The sequence below is a fragment of the Candoia aspera genome, chromosome 5, assembly GCF_035149785.1.
Source record: "Candoia aspera isolate rCanAsp1 chromosome 5, rCanAsp1.hap2, whole genome shotgun sequence".
NCBI lineage: Eukaryota > Metazoa > Chordata > Lepidosauria > Squamata > Boidae > Candoia > Candoia aspera.
This window is the reverse complement of record NC_086157.1, coordinates 57,521,457-57,538,081: the sequence shown is the minus strand read 5'-3', so window position 1 is coordinate 57,538,081 and position 16,625 is coordinate 57,521,457. Positions and strand designations below refer to the sequence as shown.

The following is a 16,625-nucleotide window of genomic DNA, read 5'->3' as shown; positions in this document are numbered from 1 at the left end:
ATTTTTATTGTTATGATGTAGGGGTTTTAATAATATCCCATCACCAAAATAATGTATAATATACTGTCAGGCAGTGCTGAGAAGAATTGGTCACTGTAGGCTTCATGTCAGTATGGGAGCAATTGATCTCTTGGAGGCAATCACTTCCATTTCCATCTGTCCTTAAAACCCATAAAAATCTGTCTGGAATTGCAGTTTTTGAACCAATTTTAACCCATTTGAATGCATTTGTGGGGGAGGTTTAAGGAAGGAAATGGGAATAGGAGGCCTTCAGGAAGCAAACCCCTCCCCTCACCACCCTTAGAAGACACATAAAATCATGTTGACCCAAAATATAGTGATTTACAGCAGCTTTTTTAGTTCAGGAGAGTTAAGGGTAAGAGTGGGAGACTCCCACTGTTTCCTGGTCCCATTCCCAAACTTAAATGCCACTATTATCCCTCCCAAATGGACTAAAATATTCTGACCTGCCCCTTCCAGTGATGTAACTATTCACCAGAAGGTCTACTATGGCCCTCTAGAAGACCAGGAGGTTGAATTGTGGCCATGAGCTCTCAAACATCCTAGTTTAATGCTCCAGGACAAAAGTCAGTGATACAACAAAGACATCAATGGATTTCCATGACATCCCCAAATCAAATTAAAATCTACAAGCAATTAAAAATTGCCAAAAAATCTCATAAGATACCAAATATCTTACAATTTTAGGCAAAAAATGTGAACTGTCATGGGATTTCAGTATTCTCACATGACTTGACACACAATTTTATTTACTTGTTAGATTTAAAATTTTGACATTCTTAAAATGAGATTGCCAGCTCTCATAAGATTTCAATCTATTTTTATTTTCTTTGGAATCTGTATAAGAGTGCGTGATGGCAGCTGAAAAGATTATCGAACTCTACTGTAAAACCTGTAAGTACTCTCTTTTAACCCATTACTTACAGCTGCAATGCTCAATATTTACACACACACATATGCACACAAACACACACCCCTAGGTCTTCTCGTCCAGCTTTCAATTTGAGAAGGCCAGTAAACATTGAGTGGTCCACAGAAACTGGCCATGTTCACAATATTTCTGAGTCAAAATATTCCATCATGGCTGTGCCTGCTAACAAAAATATGTATTTTTCTTTATTGTGTTTTAATACCAAAACTTTATATTATTAAGTTTTTTTCTGTCAAATGGGTGCATTTTTCAAAAGCTGCCAAAACTACATGAATTATTTTTAAAAATTCCACCAGTTAAATAATACTTTAAATCCCAAAGAATATTCAGTAAACAATATTTGTTCAACATCTGTAGTTCCTACATAAGTAACTGATTGCAAGAATGGAAAGCCAAAACAGTATATTGTCCCATTATTCAATCACATTATTTTAATTATTTTTGTTGTTCTCTTCATTAAAATTAATCATGCTCTTCATGATTCTCTGCATAGATTTCAGTGACTCACAAATTATATTTGCTACATTTTAGTCAACAAACCATAATTAACTGGGTTTGCTTGGTGCATTAAAAAATAAACAGTGGGTGAATATTAAACAATGACTGGGTTCATATAATACACCAAGCAAAAACAAAACAAATCATATTATAGCTTAGAACTCTCCCTTATAGCCACATTAATTTGCATTTCTCCAGCCCTTGAATCAGCAGAAACGTACGTCAATATAAATTTTGTTGCCCTGATGATGGCCAAGTCCTGTTCTGTCTCATTTCTTGGCTGGTGATTGCTGCTGTCCTTACACTTTTAAAACAGGACAAGTTAAGGAAAGGGATTGGTGGATTCCCCAGCTTCACATCTCTTCCCACAAGCATCAGCTGCTAGCAGGAAAACAACCACCAGTAGCTGTCCTTGTGGTGGGATGGGATTAGATCAGTGTTTCTCAACCTTGAGAAACCCTGGATTAGATATACAGATGAGTCCACACATCTGAAAGCTGCCAAGGTTGAGAAATCCTGGTCTAGAGACCTGTCACCCTGACTTACTGAATGTGGACTGAGCACTATTCTGAGAAAGCACAAGACAGAGGTTGGGGGGGGGGTTGGGGGGGATGATCTTGGACTTTTATGACCTCCATATCTAAAAATAGCTTTACTTTGGGTCGCAGACCCCATCTGCATAAAAGAAAATGCAATAAGTACTGCAAAATGCAATCCAAACATAATTTGAGTGGGAGGTCACAAGGACAGGAAGAAAAGTTAGTGAGAAGTGGTTGCACCAATCATCAGGGTCTCTTCCTCCTCTTTTGCCTTGCACCCCTCCTCTAAGCCTGGCTGGACAAGTTATTTCTGACAATTCAATATATTTGTACAGATAGGAATGTAAATGTGCAATAAACCATCTCAACCTGCCATTTGCTAGAAGTGTGCTAGTGCTAGCATTGAGTGGCCAAGAAGTACAGTTCTCATTTTGTTGCTGGTGTAATCTCTAGAGTATTTAAAATGGCATACAAACAGGCAAAATGGCACTGCCGTTAATAAAACTGCCAAGTTAATAAAAATAATGAAAAACACAGCCACGTGAACCCCTTCATTGACAGAATCAGTGGAAAATCTGTAATAAACTCAGTTGGGATAGCGCTGGCAGAACCCAGTTCTTTTTCTGGGTTTAAATTGACCTGTCCAGCAGAAGACTAGCATTGTAAACTTGTGCTCAAAAAGCAGGTCTAGCACTGTTTCAAGAGCAATAAGGAGCTTGCATAGTGCCTGAATGGTGCCTTTGGGGCTGCTGCCTATGGGGAAGCCAGGTGTCCAGACTCTCCAGCAGTCCAGACTGTTCCAGAGGGCAGGGCTCATGATAGAGAAGGGACCTCTTCTGGATCCTCTTAGATGACACTGCTTCATAGATGGGACCTGCAACAGGCCCATCCTGCTGGACCTAGTAGAATGAGCAGATCGTTACACATAATCAGAGATAGGTGATCCTTCAAATCATGCGGCCCTGTGCCATGTAGGGTTTTAATGGGGACTTTCAGGATACATATGCAGTTCCTATCTTCACTTCCAGTTATTTGGCTGAAGCTATACGCTGCCACAAACAGGCTTTCATTTCATATAAATCTCTTACTACTGTATTAGAGACTGTTTTAAAGGTCAAAGTGACGTGAATAATAGAAAAGACTACAGCTCAACTCAGAGGGGTCTTTACATTTTCTTCTTTCTCTTAAAGATCTCAAGGAGGAAGATAAATCAAAGATAACTATGGAGCCACATCAGCCAGCAAGCAAACCTCCAGGACATGAGTGTAACAGTTCATTCATGGCAAAATCCTTAGGTCAGTCTTCCTTAGATTTAGGTGCTGGGATGTGATAGATCAGGGAGACAGACTTAATTGTTTATTCATATCTTAGCTGTTAAGGCAAATTGAGGTGGTGATAGAGAAAGAGGCTTGGGGGAGCACCAACCATTCTAACTTAATGTAGTGTGCTTTTAAACTGTTTTCCTTCTTCCTTTTCTCACTTTCTCCTTGAAATCTGGAGCCACATATACAGTACCATCTTTTTAGAACAGAATTAAAATAAACACAAAAAGGGAGTTTGTATTGTTTTCATAATGGTTTTATTATATAAATTATTATATTATATAACCAATTATAATGGTTTTCATAATGGTTTTATTCATTCATAATTCATTTGGAATGCTTGGGTCATTCTGATCAGAGATCAAGGTAATAGGCTTATGCTAAAATGCTGCTTGGCAGCACTCTCAATACCCAGCCAGAACATTCTTTCTCATCCAGTTCTTTCTCCTCAATCAATTTCCTTTACCCACAAATTCAAAATATACACTTGCACGTAGGATTTACAATGAAATGCCCCAGTATAGGTTGGTCCTGTTCACTGTTGCATTAATTCAATTACAGTATGCCTCCTCCATAGCTCTCCATTCAGTTTCTTATCTGCCTCCCCCTTCCTGGTATTCTGTTGTCATTTCACTCAGTCCCCAATGGGCTGTTCCAGAGACTCTCTATTTAAAAAAATAATAATTCTGCAAACCTTGGAGAAATCCCACTCCTGCTGATAATACTTCCATCTTGTAAGCAGAGGGTGTCATTTAAGTTACTGTATAGAAAACATCAACATTCAGGCCTGAATACAAGAACTAGCAGAAATAGAAATAGCAAAACATATCATTTAATGCAAGTTTCAGTTATAAAGATTTAAAAATGTATAGGCTCACTTGGAAAAGGCATGCACATCTCCTTTAGAGAGAACTAACAATTAATAGCAATTTGACTCCCAGAACAAGCCCTCTTTAAGGAACTATAGTAGAAATCACAGAAGAAAAGCAAGGACTCTCTGGAGAACATCCCTCTTTGTATGTGCATGTTTTCCTCTTTGTCTACCCGTGGTTTATGGATTTATGGGTAAACTTATTTCTTATGCTCTTGTTTTGTACAAGGTATTTTAGCACAGCCTGATTTATCTTAAATCCTCAATCTCAAGGTTAACCATCTGGTGTATGGAGTTAGACTGGCATGGTCAGGTGTATCTTCTTTATCCATTATCTCTTTATCTGTGAAATGTCCTTGACACAAACTATATGCCAATGCCTGGGAAAATATATCCGTCCATCCATCCAAATTGTATTTTCTCAAATCAACAGAATTGATGAATTAAGAGGTACATATTCTCTAAATCACACCTAAATATGGACTGTGAGATCCTGGGAAAGCCAGCTTTGAGGTTGGTCTGCTATTATCTTTGAGGTTTCTGATAGCTGAAGGGGCATAAAGAGGATTTTTATTTCATCTGTCTGCCTTTAATAGTACTAATACCTCATATATTTCCAATACAATCAATAATTAGCTTAACCCAGTTGAATTTTCATTGTATACAATCTTCCTACCTGCTGCCTCAAAGCAAAAGAGAAACAATCTCAGAAAAATGTAATGCATACTAAGGTTTGTAACCCTCCTCTCTCTCTTAAAATGCATTTTTTTTCTTTCTCAGATCAGTACTGTAGAAAATGTTCAGGAACATGGGACAGTTTTGAGCTAAAGTATTTAAATCCAAGCAGGTATTATTAATAGCACATAGAAAAATGAAAGAACTAAAGCATAAAAAGCCACTCTGAAATAAATGAATAAACAAATAGAAGATTTACATGGATTACTACTTGTATGTTGAGCATTCCATATTAAAAACCATGGATTTACTGTCCTCAAACAGCATGGATTGGATAGCCTTCACAAGAGAACAAGGGCTTGCAAAACCAGAGAAAGGACAGCATTCCCTGGGTATGAAAATTTGAAATCAGATGACATAATTAAGGCAGCACCATGATCCAGACAGCAACATCTTATATAGCACAGAAACATGATTCTGGAATGCTGGCCAACATTTATCCTTATTGACATGGGGAGCTGAAAAGACTAGAAGCCAGTAGAGAAATACTGTACATATACATGTGCAGCTCGGGTTACAGAAGGGTGCCTGACACGGCATTACATGGACTTCCAACTCATAGTTGCGTTGGCCACTGTGCATGTAATGGAGAAGAAACACCTTCATTCCAACCATGGGGACAGGACAGGAGAGACTGCGCACTTCCTATTATACTGCTGGCAACCTGTTTGGAGTTTCCAAGGACCTTTGCTGGCCAGCGTGCAGAGAATGCTGGAACAGATAGGCCTGTGGCCTGAATCAACAAATGTAGCCCTCTTTATGGTCTTTCCTTGACAGCTGCTTCCTTTTACAGATGCACCGTATCAGTGGAGGCTTGTTCCATTCAAGACTGGATCCAAAGAGCAGTCTTTGCTATTTATATTCCCATGCATCCTTGTTCATAAATAAATGACACAAACACTCCAAAATAAATGTGCAAAATATGACAGCCTTCATGATTCTTAAGCCTTTCTCTGCAGCTCAGTTAAAATATTAGCCAACCATCAGAGAGCTGGCAAAAAATTGTACCAACATAACATTTCCTGTCCCTACTGCCTCTCCCTACCCTTCCTCTATAAACTCTGTTCTGTTTTGCTGCTGGATTATGATGTCTTGATTTCAGCTGTGCAGGGCATTGATTAAACTGTCTGCTTTGCTCCCCTCCACTTTCTAAACTTCACTAGCTGGTGGGAAACCATCTGACAACCACACCTCTGATGGTCAACTGCCAAGCAGACTTGCTTGGAACTGCTGTCAAAAGCTGCTGGGCAGTTGATTCACAAGGTGGGTGAGCTGCCTGGTAGTCACGAAAAGCTACAGCTAGTTCTTGTTTAGCAACCATAGTTGGGACTAGCAACTTGGTCGCTAAGTGATATGGTTGCTAAGTGGAAAATCATGTGACCACAATTGTGCTTACTTTTTACTTCAGCTTCCCTTTTCCCCCACTGCTGTTTCCTGCAGTGATAATCTGCAATACTTCAAACTTCCCTATTGTGTCAGGTTATAAAACTATAATTGTAAACCTGAACTACTTATTTTCTACAATTTCTCAGAAAAATTCTGCTAGTTTCATTGAAATTCTTCCATCTAAATTCTCATTGCCAGTAGCTGCTTTTCTTCAGAACTTGCTTCAACAAAATAATAAATTATTCTTGGAAAATTATTTCCATGTTCTGATTATAATCTCCACACTTTATGGGGACTTACTTAAAAGTAAAGAAGCTATTGAGTAGTTAACATTTTTTGCATTAACTACTAAAGATAGGTTTACATCTCACAATTTGTTTTATATGGCTTATTATATACTGTAAACAGGAATTATTTGGGTTCATACAAAAAAGGCAAGATCTACATGCCAAAATGGCTGATTAGCACAATGTGCTAAACCAAACCAGAGAAAGCACATTATAGTTTACCAGGCTATGAATCAAGCATAAATGTTTATCTGCTTTAGAGAGTCACAGTAAAGTCAGGCTGATTAAGTGTCTATGTTAGACAGAGGGGCTGCATATGGGACATTGATGTGTGCCAAAATAATTCTGTGTTTCTAAGCCACTAGCCAAACCTATCTGCCTGCATCAAATAAGATCCATTTCAATAAACCATTTTTGATGGATTATACAGTAGCACACTCAGTCTGGTTTTTTTGTCCGGTAGAGCTTCCATTTTCCATGTAGAAGGACCTTCTCTAGCCTTTTTCAGAAGTGGGGTCTTCCTGAGTCTTCTACCATAGAGGCCACTTTCAGTCAGAAAGCGATGGATGGTGCAACCTGAAATCGTTGTATCTTGATCTTGGAGGTCAGCTAGGATGTTTTGAAGTTTTCTTTGGTTCTTTCTCCAGCATTTGAACTATCCTTCGGTTCAACCTGGGGTCAGTCTTCCTCTTGTGGCCATGTCCAGAGAGGTTGGCTACAGTCCTGTGGACCTTAAGCTTCTTGATAATATTAGCAACCATGCTCACAGGAACATAAAGCTCATTGGAAACAGTTTTCTAGCCTTTCCCTTTATTATGCTTAGCTACCACCTTCTTCCTTTTCTCGTCAGACAACTCTCTGCTTTTCTTGTCCATGTTCAGTGTGTTGCACAGAATGACACAAAATGCCAAAGTACTTTTCTCCATTCAAATAGGCTGAATAACTGATTATGAGATCGAAGACATCTCTGATACTGCTTGACAGACCACTAAAATCCAATAATGTCTTTTAACTTCTAATGTGTACTAATAATTATGTCCATGCCATTTTTATTTATTATTTACAAGAATATGTTAAGTCATACATCAAAAGCAAAGCATCTGCCCTAGGGACTATGGAATAAAGAATGGTAGATGCCATTTATTTATATCAGTTTCAATTTATTTCATGGCCAATTGTGGTTCTTTAGGAAAAAGTGGAGGGGTACCAATACTTTTGGCAAGTGTATATTGTAAAACTTTAGCAAAAAAATCCAGCAACACTGGGAGAAGCAGTATCTGGAGAAATAGCTGCATGCATTTGCAAGATGAGTGTTTTCTATATTGGCTTTTGTGAAAGGACTTCTGTGTGATTTAACCACATCAATTAATGTGTCCATGTTACAGAATTGTTCTAATATTGTTACTTCCTCTCCTGGTCAAGCTCATCACAAATGCATCATCATGAAAAATGCAGCTGCAGTTTTTCAGCTACTTTTTAATTTTTTTAAAAAAAACAGTCTTCCCCCAAGATAGTATACACTAAAATCTCAGTATAATCTTTAAAAAACAAAAATAAAAGACAATTCAGCAATATAACAGTTACAACAAAATCCTATGCATATTTTACTCCAAAAGATGGGCTCTTCCTCACAGCCATGTTAATATGCATTCCTCCTCCCCCTGAGTCAGCAGAAAAGTATGCTAGATTCAATTGGTTCTACTGAGTTCTGCCACAGGAAAGAAAATAACCGGTGGTGCTGTCCTGATTTTGATGTGAGGTATTAAAGGAAAGGGATTGGTGGGTTCCTGTGACTTTGTTTCCCCTCACTAAACATCAACTGTGGGTGGGAAAAAACACTAATTGCTCTCTTTAACATGTGTGGAAAAAGTTTGTGAGTGTAAGCAGATGCTCATGTGGAAGGATTTAGCCATCTTTCAAATTGCCCAAGTCATGGGCTACAAGCATGAAAATGCTTTGTGTCTGATATTAGTGATAACCACTAATCTTGGGTATGATATGATTTCAAGACATTGCTGCAAAAATAAAACTGTTGTGCATTTTGTATAGAAGCCCCCAAATCCTGCAATCTTCCAACTAAATTCTCTGGATCTCATTAATTATCATTCATTTATAAAGCTATTTTCTCAGTTTAAATAAAATCACAACTAGAAATTTTAGTGCATTTTATTGCTTTATATAGTTTATTTCATTTAAAATTGTTCAGAACATTTTAATATACAGGTAGTCCTTGTTTAGCAACCACAATTGGGATTGGCAACTTGGTCACTAAGTGGAAAATCATGGGACCACAAATCATGGGTTTATGATTTTGCAGTACTTCCCCTTTGGTTGTTAAGTGAAGTGGTTGCTAAGTGAAAAATCACATGACCACAACTTACGATTTTACTTCCACCTTCCATACTCAATTTCTTTTATCCTTCAATGAACTGAACATTTTTAACCAAATGAGTACAAAATGAGATTTTATAATTACGGTATGGCATCTGTAAACATCAATATAAGTCCTTCAAAAGATTACTGTAGTCTTTTTCTGTGTTTTTGGAAACGCTGGATACTTTGGCATCACTGGCTGATGGCTGAGGATCGTCTGGGTCTTCTATTCCTGTGGATGGGGAGGGCGATGGGGAAGGAAGTAGCACTGAGGAAGGAGTAACTTTCTTAAAGAACCCACTAAGCTTGGTTTGCACTGTTTTTTTCTTTTTTTCTTCATATATTTCCCGGTAACACTTCAAGATTTCATGCATTTCCCGATGTACCTTTCTAAAACGTTCTACATTTGGATCCATACTTTCTAATTTTGATAAACTTTTGTTAATGTCTGAGAAAACACCAGCCAATGTTTTCACATTGAACTTTTTTGGCTGAAGTTCTACATTTTTCTCCTCCTCCTCCTCCTCCAGATCTTCTTCTGGTTCTTCTTCTGGTTCCTCCTCCTCCTCTTCCTCCTCCTCTTCCTCTTCCTCCGCCTCCGGTTCTTCTTCTGGTTCCTCCTCCTCCTCTTCCTCCTCCTCTGGTTCTTCTTCAGGTTCTTCTTCTGGTTCCTCCTCCTCCTCTTCCTCTTCCTCTTCCTCCGCCTCCGGTTCTTCTTCTGGTTCCTCCTCCTCCTCCTCTTCCACAGCCCCTCGTGCTTCCAATTCTTCTTTCAGTTCGATTAAATCTTCATTTGAAAGCTCTCCCTCAGTGTAGGCTATCAAACTTTTCACATCTTCAGCATCAACCTCTAAATCAAGGGATTTCATGAGTGTCAAAATTTCCTTATTTATTTCATCCATATCTTTGTTATGGTCAAATCCTTGAAAATTGTTTACAAGAACAGCAAAACATTTTAAACACTTTTTCCAAATCCCTTGCATGCATTTCACAGTGACATCCTGCCATGCTGCTGTGATGTTTTTGATGCAATGGAGGATATTGTAGCCTTTCCAAAACTCACGCAGTGTCGTCTTATCCTCCATTGCAGCTATGGCTTTGGCAAACACTGCACGTAAATAGTACGCCTTGAATATTGTGATAGCTCCCTGGTCCATAGGCTGTAGGAGAGAGGTGGTGTTTTTGGGTAGATAAACTACCTTTACATCCGGGTAGAGACTGTTGAGATGCGGGGAATGTCCAGGTTTGTTGTCAAGGAGGAGGAGAATTTTAAAAGGAATTCTGTTTTGCGAGCAATATTCTTTTACTTGGGGTATGAAACAATTCATACACCAATCCTCAAAGAGGACTTGTGTCATCCAAGCCTTCTGATTGGATCGGTAATAAACGGGCAGTGTGTGTTTGCATATGTTTTTGAATGCACTGTGATTCTCCGATTTGTGGATCATAAATGGCTTCAGCTTGAATCCGGAGACATTTCCACCCAACAGCAAGGTTACTCTGTCCTTAAATGCTTTATATCCAGGCATTGCTTTGGCCTCTTTGTGTATATAGGTCCGCTCTGGCATTTTTTTCCAGAATAACCAGGTTTGGTCCACATTGAATATCTGTTCAGGCAAATAGTTCCCTTTTGCAACAATATCATCAAGTTCATCCAGAAAATGTTTGGCAGCTTCATCAGTGCTTGCAGCTTTACGTGACTTGCGTGTGCTGTGGTAATTAAATCTTCGCTGAAACCGCATAAACCAGCCACGGCTGGCAGTGAATGTTTCGGTGCACTCCTCACCTGCTCGTCCCTTGAGCATTTCGAAAATGCTGCGTGCCTTACCCTGAATGAGAAGAAGGCTAATTGGCATCCTCTTTTGTACCTGATCTTCGATCCAAAGTATAAGGAGGTTTTCCATTTCGTGGATGAGCCCCTTCCGCTGTCTTGTTATAACTGCTTTTGTTCCTGGTGAACCTTTCATCGCCTCTCTGATTCTTTCCCTATCCTTCAAAATAGAGGAGATGGTGGAATGGGCCAGCCCTTCTTCTTGTGCTATAATATTCACCTTCTTTCCGGTGTCATACGCTTTGATGATCTTCATCTTCAAATCAAGATCGATGGCTTTCCTTTGCTTCTTGCTTCTTTCTTTAGCTGAAATGGAGCTCTTTCTCTTTCCCTTTGAAGACATCGCAAGCAAAAATAAGAGCCAGTTGCAAAGTACTGTAGACAGAGAGAGAGATAGAGAGATGTAGAGATAGAGAGATACTCAAAAAAATAGTTTGATTTGTTCAGAACAAGTTATCTTCAGTATTGGGGGCGGGGGGAAGCAGTAGTATATGTTTTCCTTGTCTGTTAAAGATTTCATTCCCTTGATAAAAGCATGTGATCACTGCTAGCAGCAACATATTTTAAATTCATTTATTTACTATATTAAATATGTGTTTATACAGTTTTTGTTCTTAACTGGCTCTCCCCTGCTCCACTCCTCTTCATGGTCACTTTTTTTTATTAGTGTACAGCATGTGCAAGATTGAATCTGATTCTTGACAATTGGCGAGAATGAACTGTGAAGGTCAGACTCCATATACAGTCCATTTGTGAGGAAAAGCCAGGGTTCACAGGAAGTCAACAATTGTTTGCAAAGTTGAAGGTCAGGAGTTTAGGGAACAGATAAATAATAACTCATACAGCAATATTGCTTCACCAGTATTTTAACCTTAGGTTGGAATCTGCCATCTTCCAGTCATCTTCCCTCTCACATACAAATCATTGCCATGCATGGAGAAAAAAGAGTGCACACTGAGAGAATATATAGCTCCCTCCCTCCTTGCAGCAGAAACAACAAAAAAGAAGTTGGAAGAAGGATAGTTACATTGGGAAGGGAAGGGGAAAGAGGGAAGAAAAGTAGATTGAGATGTGGAAGGAGAAGAAAGAAAGAAAGAAAGAAAGAAAGAGAGAGAGAGAGAGAGAGAGAGAGAGAGAGAGAGAGAGAGAGAGAGAGAGAGAGAGAGAAAGAAAGAAAGAAAGAAAGAAAGAAAGAAAGAAAGAAAGAAAGAAAGAAAGAAAGGACCCTACCCAAGCATTAGGAAGCAGGTTATTTTTTTTCTGGATTCAGCTGTTGAAGAAAGCAGGGTTTTTTTTACTGTATTACAGTAATCAAACTTGAAAAACTTTATTATTCCAAAATATGCTGCTTTCATAGAGATAAAAAGTTGGGTATCTCACCTGCACCTTAAATGTAGAAACTGCCTGAACATATCAAACTCATAGGCAGGTATCACTGAATGCAGTATGCACAGGTAGTCCTTGCTTACTGACTGCCTCATGCAGTGATCATTCAAACTTATGATAGTGCTAAAAATATAACTTTGTGACCAATCCTTTCATTTACTACTGTCGCAGCATCCCTCAGTCATGTGATCGCCATTTCCGGACTTTGCAACCGGCACACATTTTCACTTGTGACAAGCAGAATTAATACTGTACAGTATGGAAGGTGGAAGTAAAACGTAAGTCGTGGTCACATGATTTTCTGCTTAGTGACCGCATTGCTTCACTTAATGACTGAAGGGGAAGTAAGGTCATAAGCCCAGTTACAGTCATGCGATTTTCCGCTTAGTGACTGTGTCACTTAATGACTGAGTTGCTGGTCACAATTGTGGTCACTAAGCAAGGACTACCTGTTACTGTATAAGAGCATTCAGCCAAATGCATGTTTGTTTTAGATAAGCTAGTTCACTCTCAAAACAATGGTTAAAATTAGTGTTGTAATTTACCTCGTACCTTTAAAATACTTCCATCTGTATTTAGAAGAACTACAAAACTTAATCTTCAGCAAAGGATCGTTACCTTGTCGTGGTGCTGGAGCACCTCAATGATGCCATGAGCTAAACCGTGAAGGGCCACCCAAGACGGGAAGGTCATGACAGAGAGGTCAGACTAAATGCGATCCCTGGGGAAGGTAACGGCAACCCACCCCAGTATTCTTGCCGTGAAAACTAAATGGATCAGTACAACCAGAGATATGTTGGTATACCATTGGAAGATGAGACCCCCAGGTCGGAAGATGGTCAAAATGCTACTGGGGAGGAACAGAGGATGAGCTCAACTAGCCCCAGACGTGATGACGCAGCTAGCTCAAAGCCGAAAGGACGGCTAGCGGCCGACGGTGCTGGTGGTGAACGGCGAATCCGATGTTCTAAGGATCAACACACCATTGGAACCTGGAATGTAAGATCTATGAGCCAGGGCAAATTGGATGTGGTTATTGGTGAGATGTCAAGATTAAAGATAGACATTCTGGGCGTCAGTGAACTGAAATGGACTGGAATGGGCCACTTCACATCAAATGACCACCAGATCTACTACTGTGGACAAGAGGACCACAGAAGAAATGGAGTAGCCTTCATAATTAATAGTAAAGTGGCTAAAGCAGTGCTTGGATACAACCCAAAAAACGACAGAATGATCTCAATTTGAATTCAGGGCAAGCCATCTAACATCACAGTGATCCAAATATACTCCCCAACCACAAATGCTGAAGAAGCTGAAGTAGAGCAGTTCTATGAGGATCTGCAGCACCTACTGGACAACACACCTAAAAGAGATGTTATTTTCATCACGGGAGACTGGAATGCTAAGGTGGGCAGTCAAATGACACCTCGAATTACAGGTAAGTATTGCCTGGGAGAACAAAATGAAGCAGGACATAGGCTGATAGAATTTTGCCAAGAAAATTCACTCTGCATAACAAACACTCTCTTCCAACAACCTAAGAGACGGCTTTATACATGGACTTCACCAGATGGACAACACCGAAATCAGATTGATTACATCCTTTGCAGCCAAAGGTGGCGGACATCTGTACAGTCGGTAAAAACAAGGCCTGGAGCTGACTGCAGTTCAGATCACGAACTTCTTCTTGCACAATTTAGGATCAGACTAAAGAGATTAGGGAAGACCCACAGATCAGCTAGATATGAGCTCAATAACATTCCTAAGGAATATGCAGTGGAGGTGAAGAATAGATTTAAGGGACTGGACTTAGTAGATAGGGTCCTGGAAGAACTCTGGACAGAAGTTGGCAGCATTGTTCAGGAGGCGGCAACAAAATACATCCCAAAGAAAGAGAAAACCAAGAAGGCAAAATGGCTGTCTGCTGAGACACTAGAAGTAGCCCAAGAAAGAAGGAAAGCAAAAGGCAACAGTGATAGGGGGAGATATGCCCAATTAAATGCAAAATTCCAGAGCTTAGCCAGAAGAGATAAGGAATTATTTTTAAACAAGCAATGCGCGGAAGTGGAAGAAGACAATAGAATAGGAAGGACAAGAGACCTCTTCCAGAAAATTAGAAACATTGGAGGTAAATTCCAGGCAAAAATGGGCATGATCAAAAAGAAAGATGGCAAGGACCTAACAGAAGAAGAAGAGATCAAGAAAAGGTGGCAAGAATATACAGAAGACCTGTATAGGAAGGATAACAATATTGGGGATAGCTTTGAGGGTGTGGTCAGTGAGCTAGAGCCAGACATCCTGAAGAGTGAGGTTGAGTGGGCCTTAAGAAGCATTGCTAATAACAAGGCAGCAGGAGACGACGGCATCCCAGCTGAACTGTTCAAAACCTTGCAAGATGATGCTGTCAAGGTAATGCATGCTATATGCCAGCAAATTTGGAAAACACAAGAATGGCCATCAGACTGGAAAAAATCAACTTATATCCCCATACCAAAAAAGGGGAACACTAAAGAATGTTCAAACTATCGAACAGTGGCACTCATTTCACATGCCAGTAAGGTAATGCTCAAGATCCTGCAAGGTAGACTTCAGCAGTTCATGGAGCGAGAATTGCCAGATGTACAAGCTGGGTTTAGAAAAGGCAGAGGAACTATAGACCAAATTGCCAATATCCGCTGGATAATGGAAAAAGCCAGGGAGTTTCAGAAAAACATCTATTTCTGTTTTATTGACTATTCTAAAGTGTTTGACTGTGTGGACCATAACAAATTGTGGCAAGTTCTTAGTGGTATGGGGATACCAAGTCATCTTGTCTGCCTCCTGAAGAATCTGTATAACGACCAAGTAGCAACAGTAAGAACAGACCACGGAACAACGGACTGGTTTAAGATTGGGAAAGGAGTACGGCAGAGCTGTATACTCTCACCCTACCTATTCAACTTGTATGCAGAACACATCATGCGACAAGCTGGCCTTGAGGAATCCAAGGCTGGAGTTAAAATTGCTGGAAGAAACATTAACAATCTCAGATATGCAGATGATACCACTTTGATGGCTGAAAGTGAAGAGGAACTGAGGAGCCTTATGATGAAGGTGAAAGAAGAAAGTGCAAAAGCTGGTTTGCAGCTAAACCTCAAAAAAACCAAGATTATGGCAACCAGCTTGATTGATAACTGGCAAATAGAGGGAGAAAATGTAGAAGCAGTGAAAGACTTTGTATTCCTAGGTGCAAAGATTACTGCAGATGCTGACTGCAGTCAGGAAATCAGAAGACGCTTAATCCTTGGGAGAAGAGCAATGACAAATCTCGATAAAATAGTTAAGAGCAGAGACATCACACTGACAACAAAGGCCCGCATAGTTAAAGCAATGGTGTTCCCTGTAGTAACATATGGCTGTGAGAGCTGGACCATAAGGAAGGATGAGCGAAGGAAGATCGATGCTTTTGAACTGTGGTGTTGGAGGAAAATTCTGAGAGTGCCTTGGACTGCAAGAAGATCCAACCAGTCCATCCTCCAGGAAATAAAGCCAGACTGCTCATTTGAGGGAATGATTTTAAAGGCAAAACTGAAATACTCTGGCCACATAATGAGAAGACAGGACACCCTGGAGAAGATGCTGATGCTAGGGAGAGTGGAAGGCAAAAGGAAGAGGGGCCGACCAAGGGCAAGATGGATGGATGATATTCTAGAGGTGACGGACTCGTCCCTGGGGGAGTTGACGACCGACAGGAAGCTCTGGCGTGGGCTGGTCCATGAAGTCACGAAGAGTCGGAAGCGACTAAACGAGTAAACAACAACAACAGTACTTAATATTAATTCTGCTTGTCAGAAGTGAAATGCGCATTGGTTGTAAAGTACATGAATGGCGATCACTTGACTGAGGGATGCTGCAACCATCCTAAATGTGTTCCTTAGTCACAAAGGTATTTTCTTTTAGCACCGTGATAACTTACCAACAGCACAAGGCAGTTGGTAAGCCAGGATTACCTGTATACGGTCTAAAATGGTACATCAGGAGTTATAGAAATACTGTAAATAAATAAAAATATTCACCACTGTGAAATGTGACCTATTTTTAAATTTTATTTTACATAACAACAAGCGCAACAATACTCTGCCGGCGTGCATCTTATGCCCCCATTTGCCAGGATGAAATTAAGAAGGTGCACTAATATTCCTTCTCCAGCAAAATATCTATAGTTCTACCGCCTCCCTTTGCAAACAAACCTTCCTACGAACTGACATACCAGACCCCCGCCCCCCGCCCCCCGCCCCCGCCCCCGCCCCCGCCTTACCTGATCTTCTCCCTGCCCTTCCTTTCCTTTCCACTGCGCACTCCCCTTTTAAAAAAATGTAATCGGAGGTCACGGCGGACTCTCTCCTCCCCTTTAACATCCGCTTCTCCCTTTGCCGGAAGGGGTAATGCTGGTCGGTGATACA

At 40.1% G+C, this 16,625-nt stretch overlaps 1 protein-coding gene across 1 annotated transcript; it reads right to left on the bottom strand.

Moving 5' to 3' along the window:
• Positions 1–2,687: 2,687 nt before the first annotated feature.
• LOC134498253 (tigger transposable element-derived protein 1-like) lies at positions 2,688–16,584 on the bottom strand. The gene is made up of 3 exons (XM_063304328.1): positions 16,481–16,584; positions 9,560–11,169; positions 2,688–2,888 (listed from the first exon to the last, which is right to left on the bottom strand). Exons 1-3 carry the CDS (start codon positions 16,578–16,580, stop codon positions 2,688–2,690), a joined length of 1,911 nt encoding a protein of 636 aa, XP_063160398.1. The 5' UTR covers positions 16,581–16,584.
• Between the last annotated feature and the right edge of the window lie 41 nt (positions 16,585–16,625).

Coding starts and splice junctions, on each gene's coding strand:
- LOC134498253 (XM_063304328.1), bottom strand. CDS start 16,580: ATGTTAAAGGGGAGGAGAGAGTCCGCCGTGACCTCCGATTACATTTTT. Junction 11,170..16,480: donor AAGGGCAGGGAGAAGATCAG/GTAAGGCGGGGG, acceptor CTCTGTCTACAG/TACTTTGCAACTGGCTCTTA. Junction 2,889..9,559: donor AACCAGAAGAAGAACCGGAG/GCGGAGGAAGAG, acceptor TCATTCTACTAG/GTCCAGCAGGATGGGCCTGT.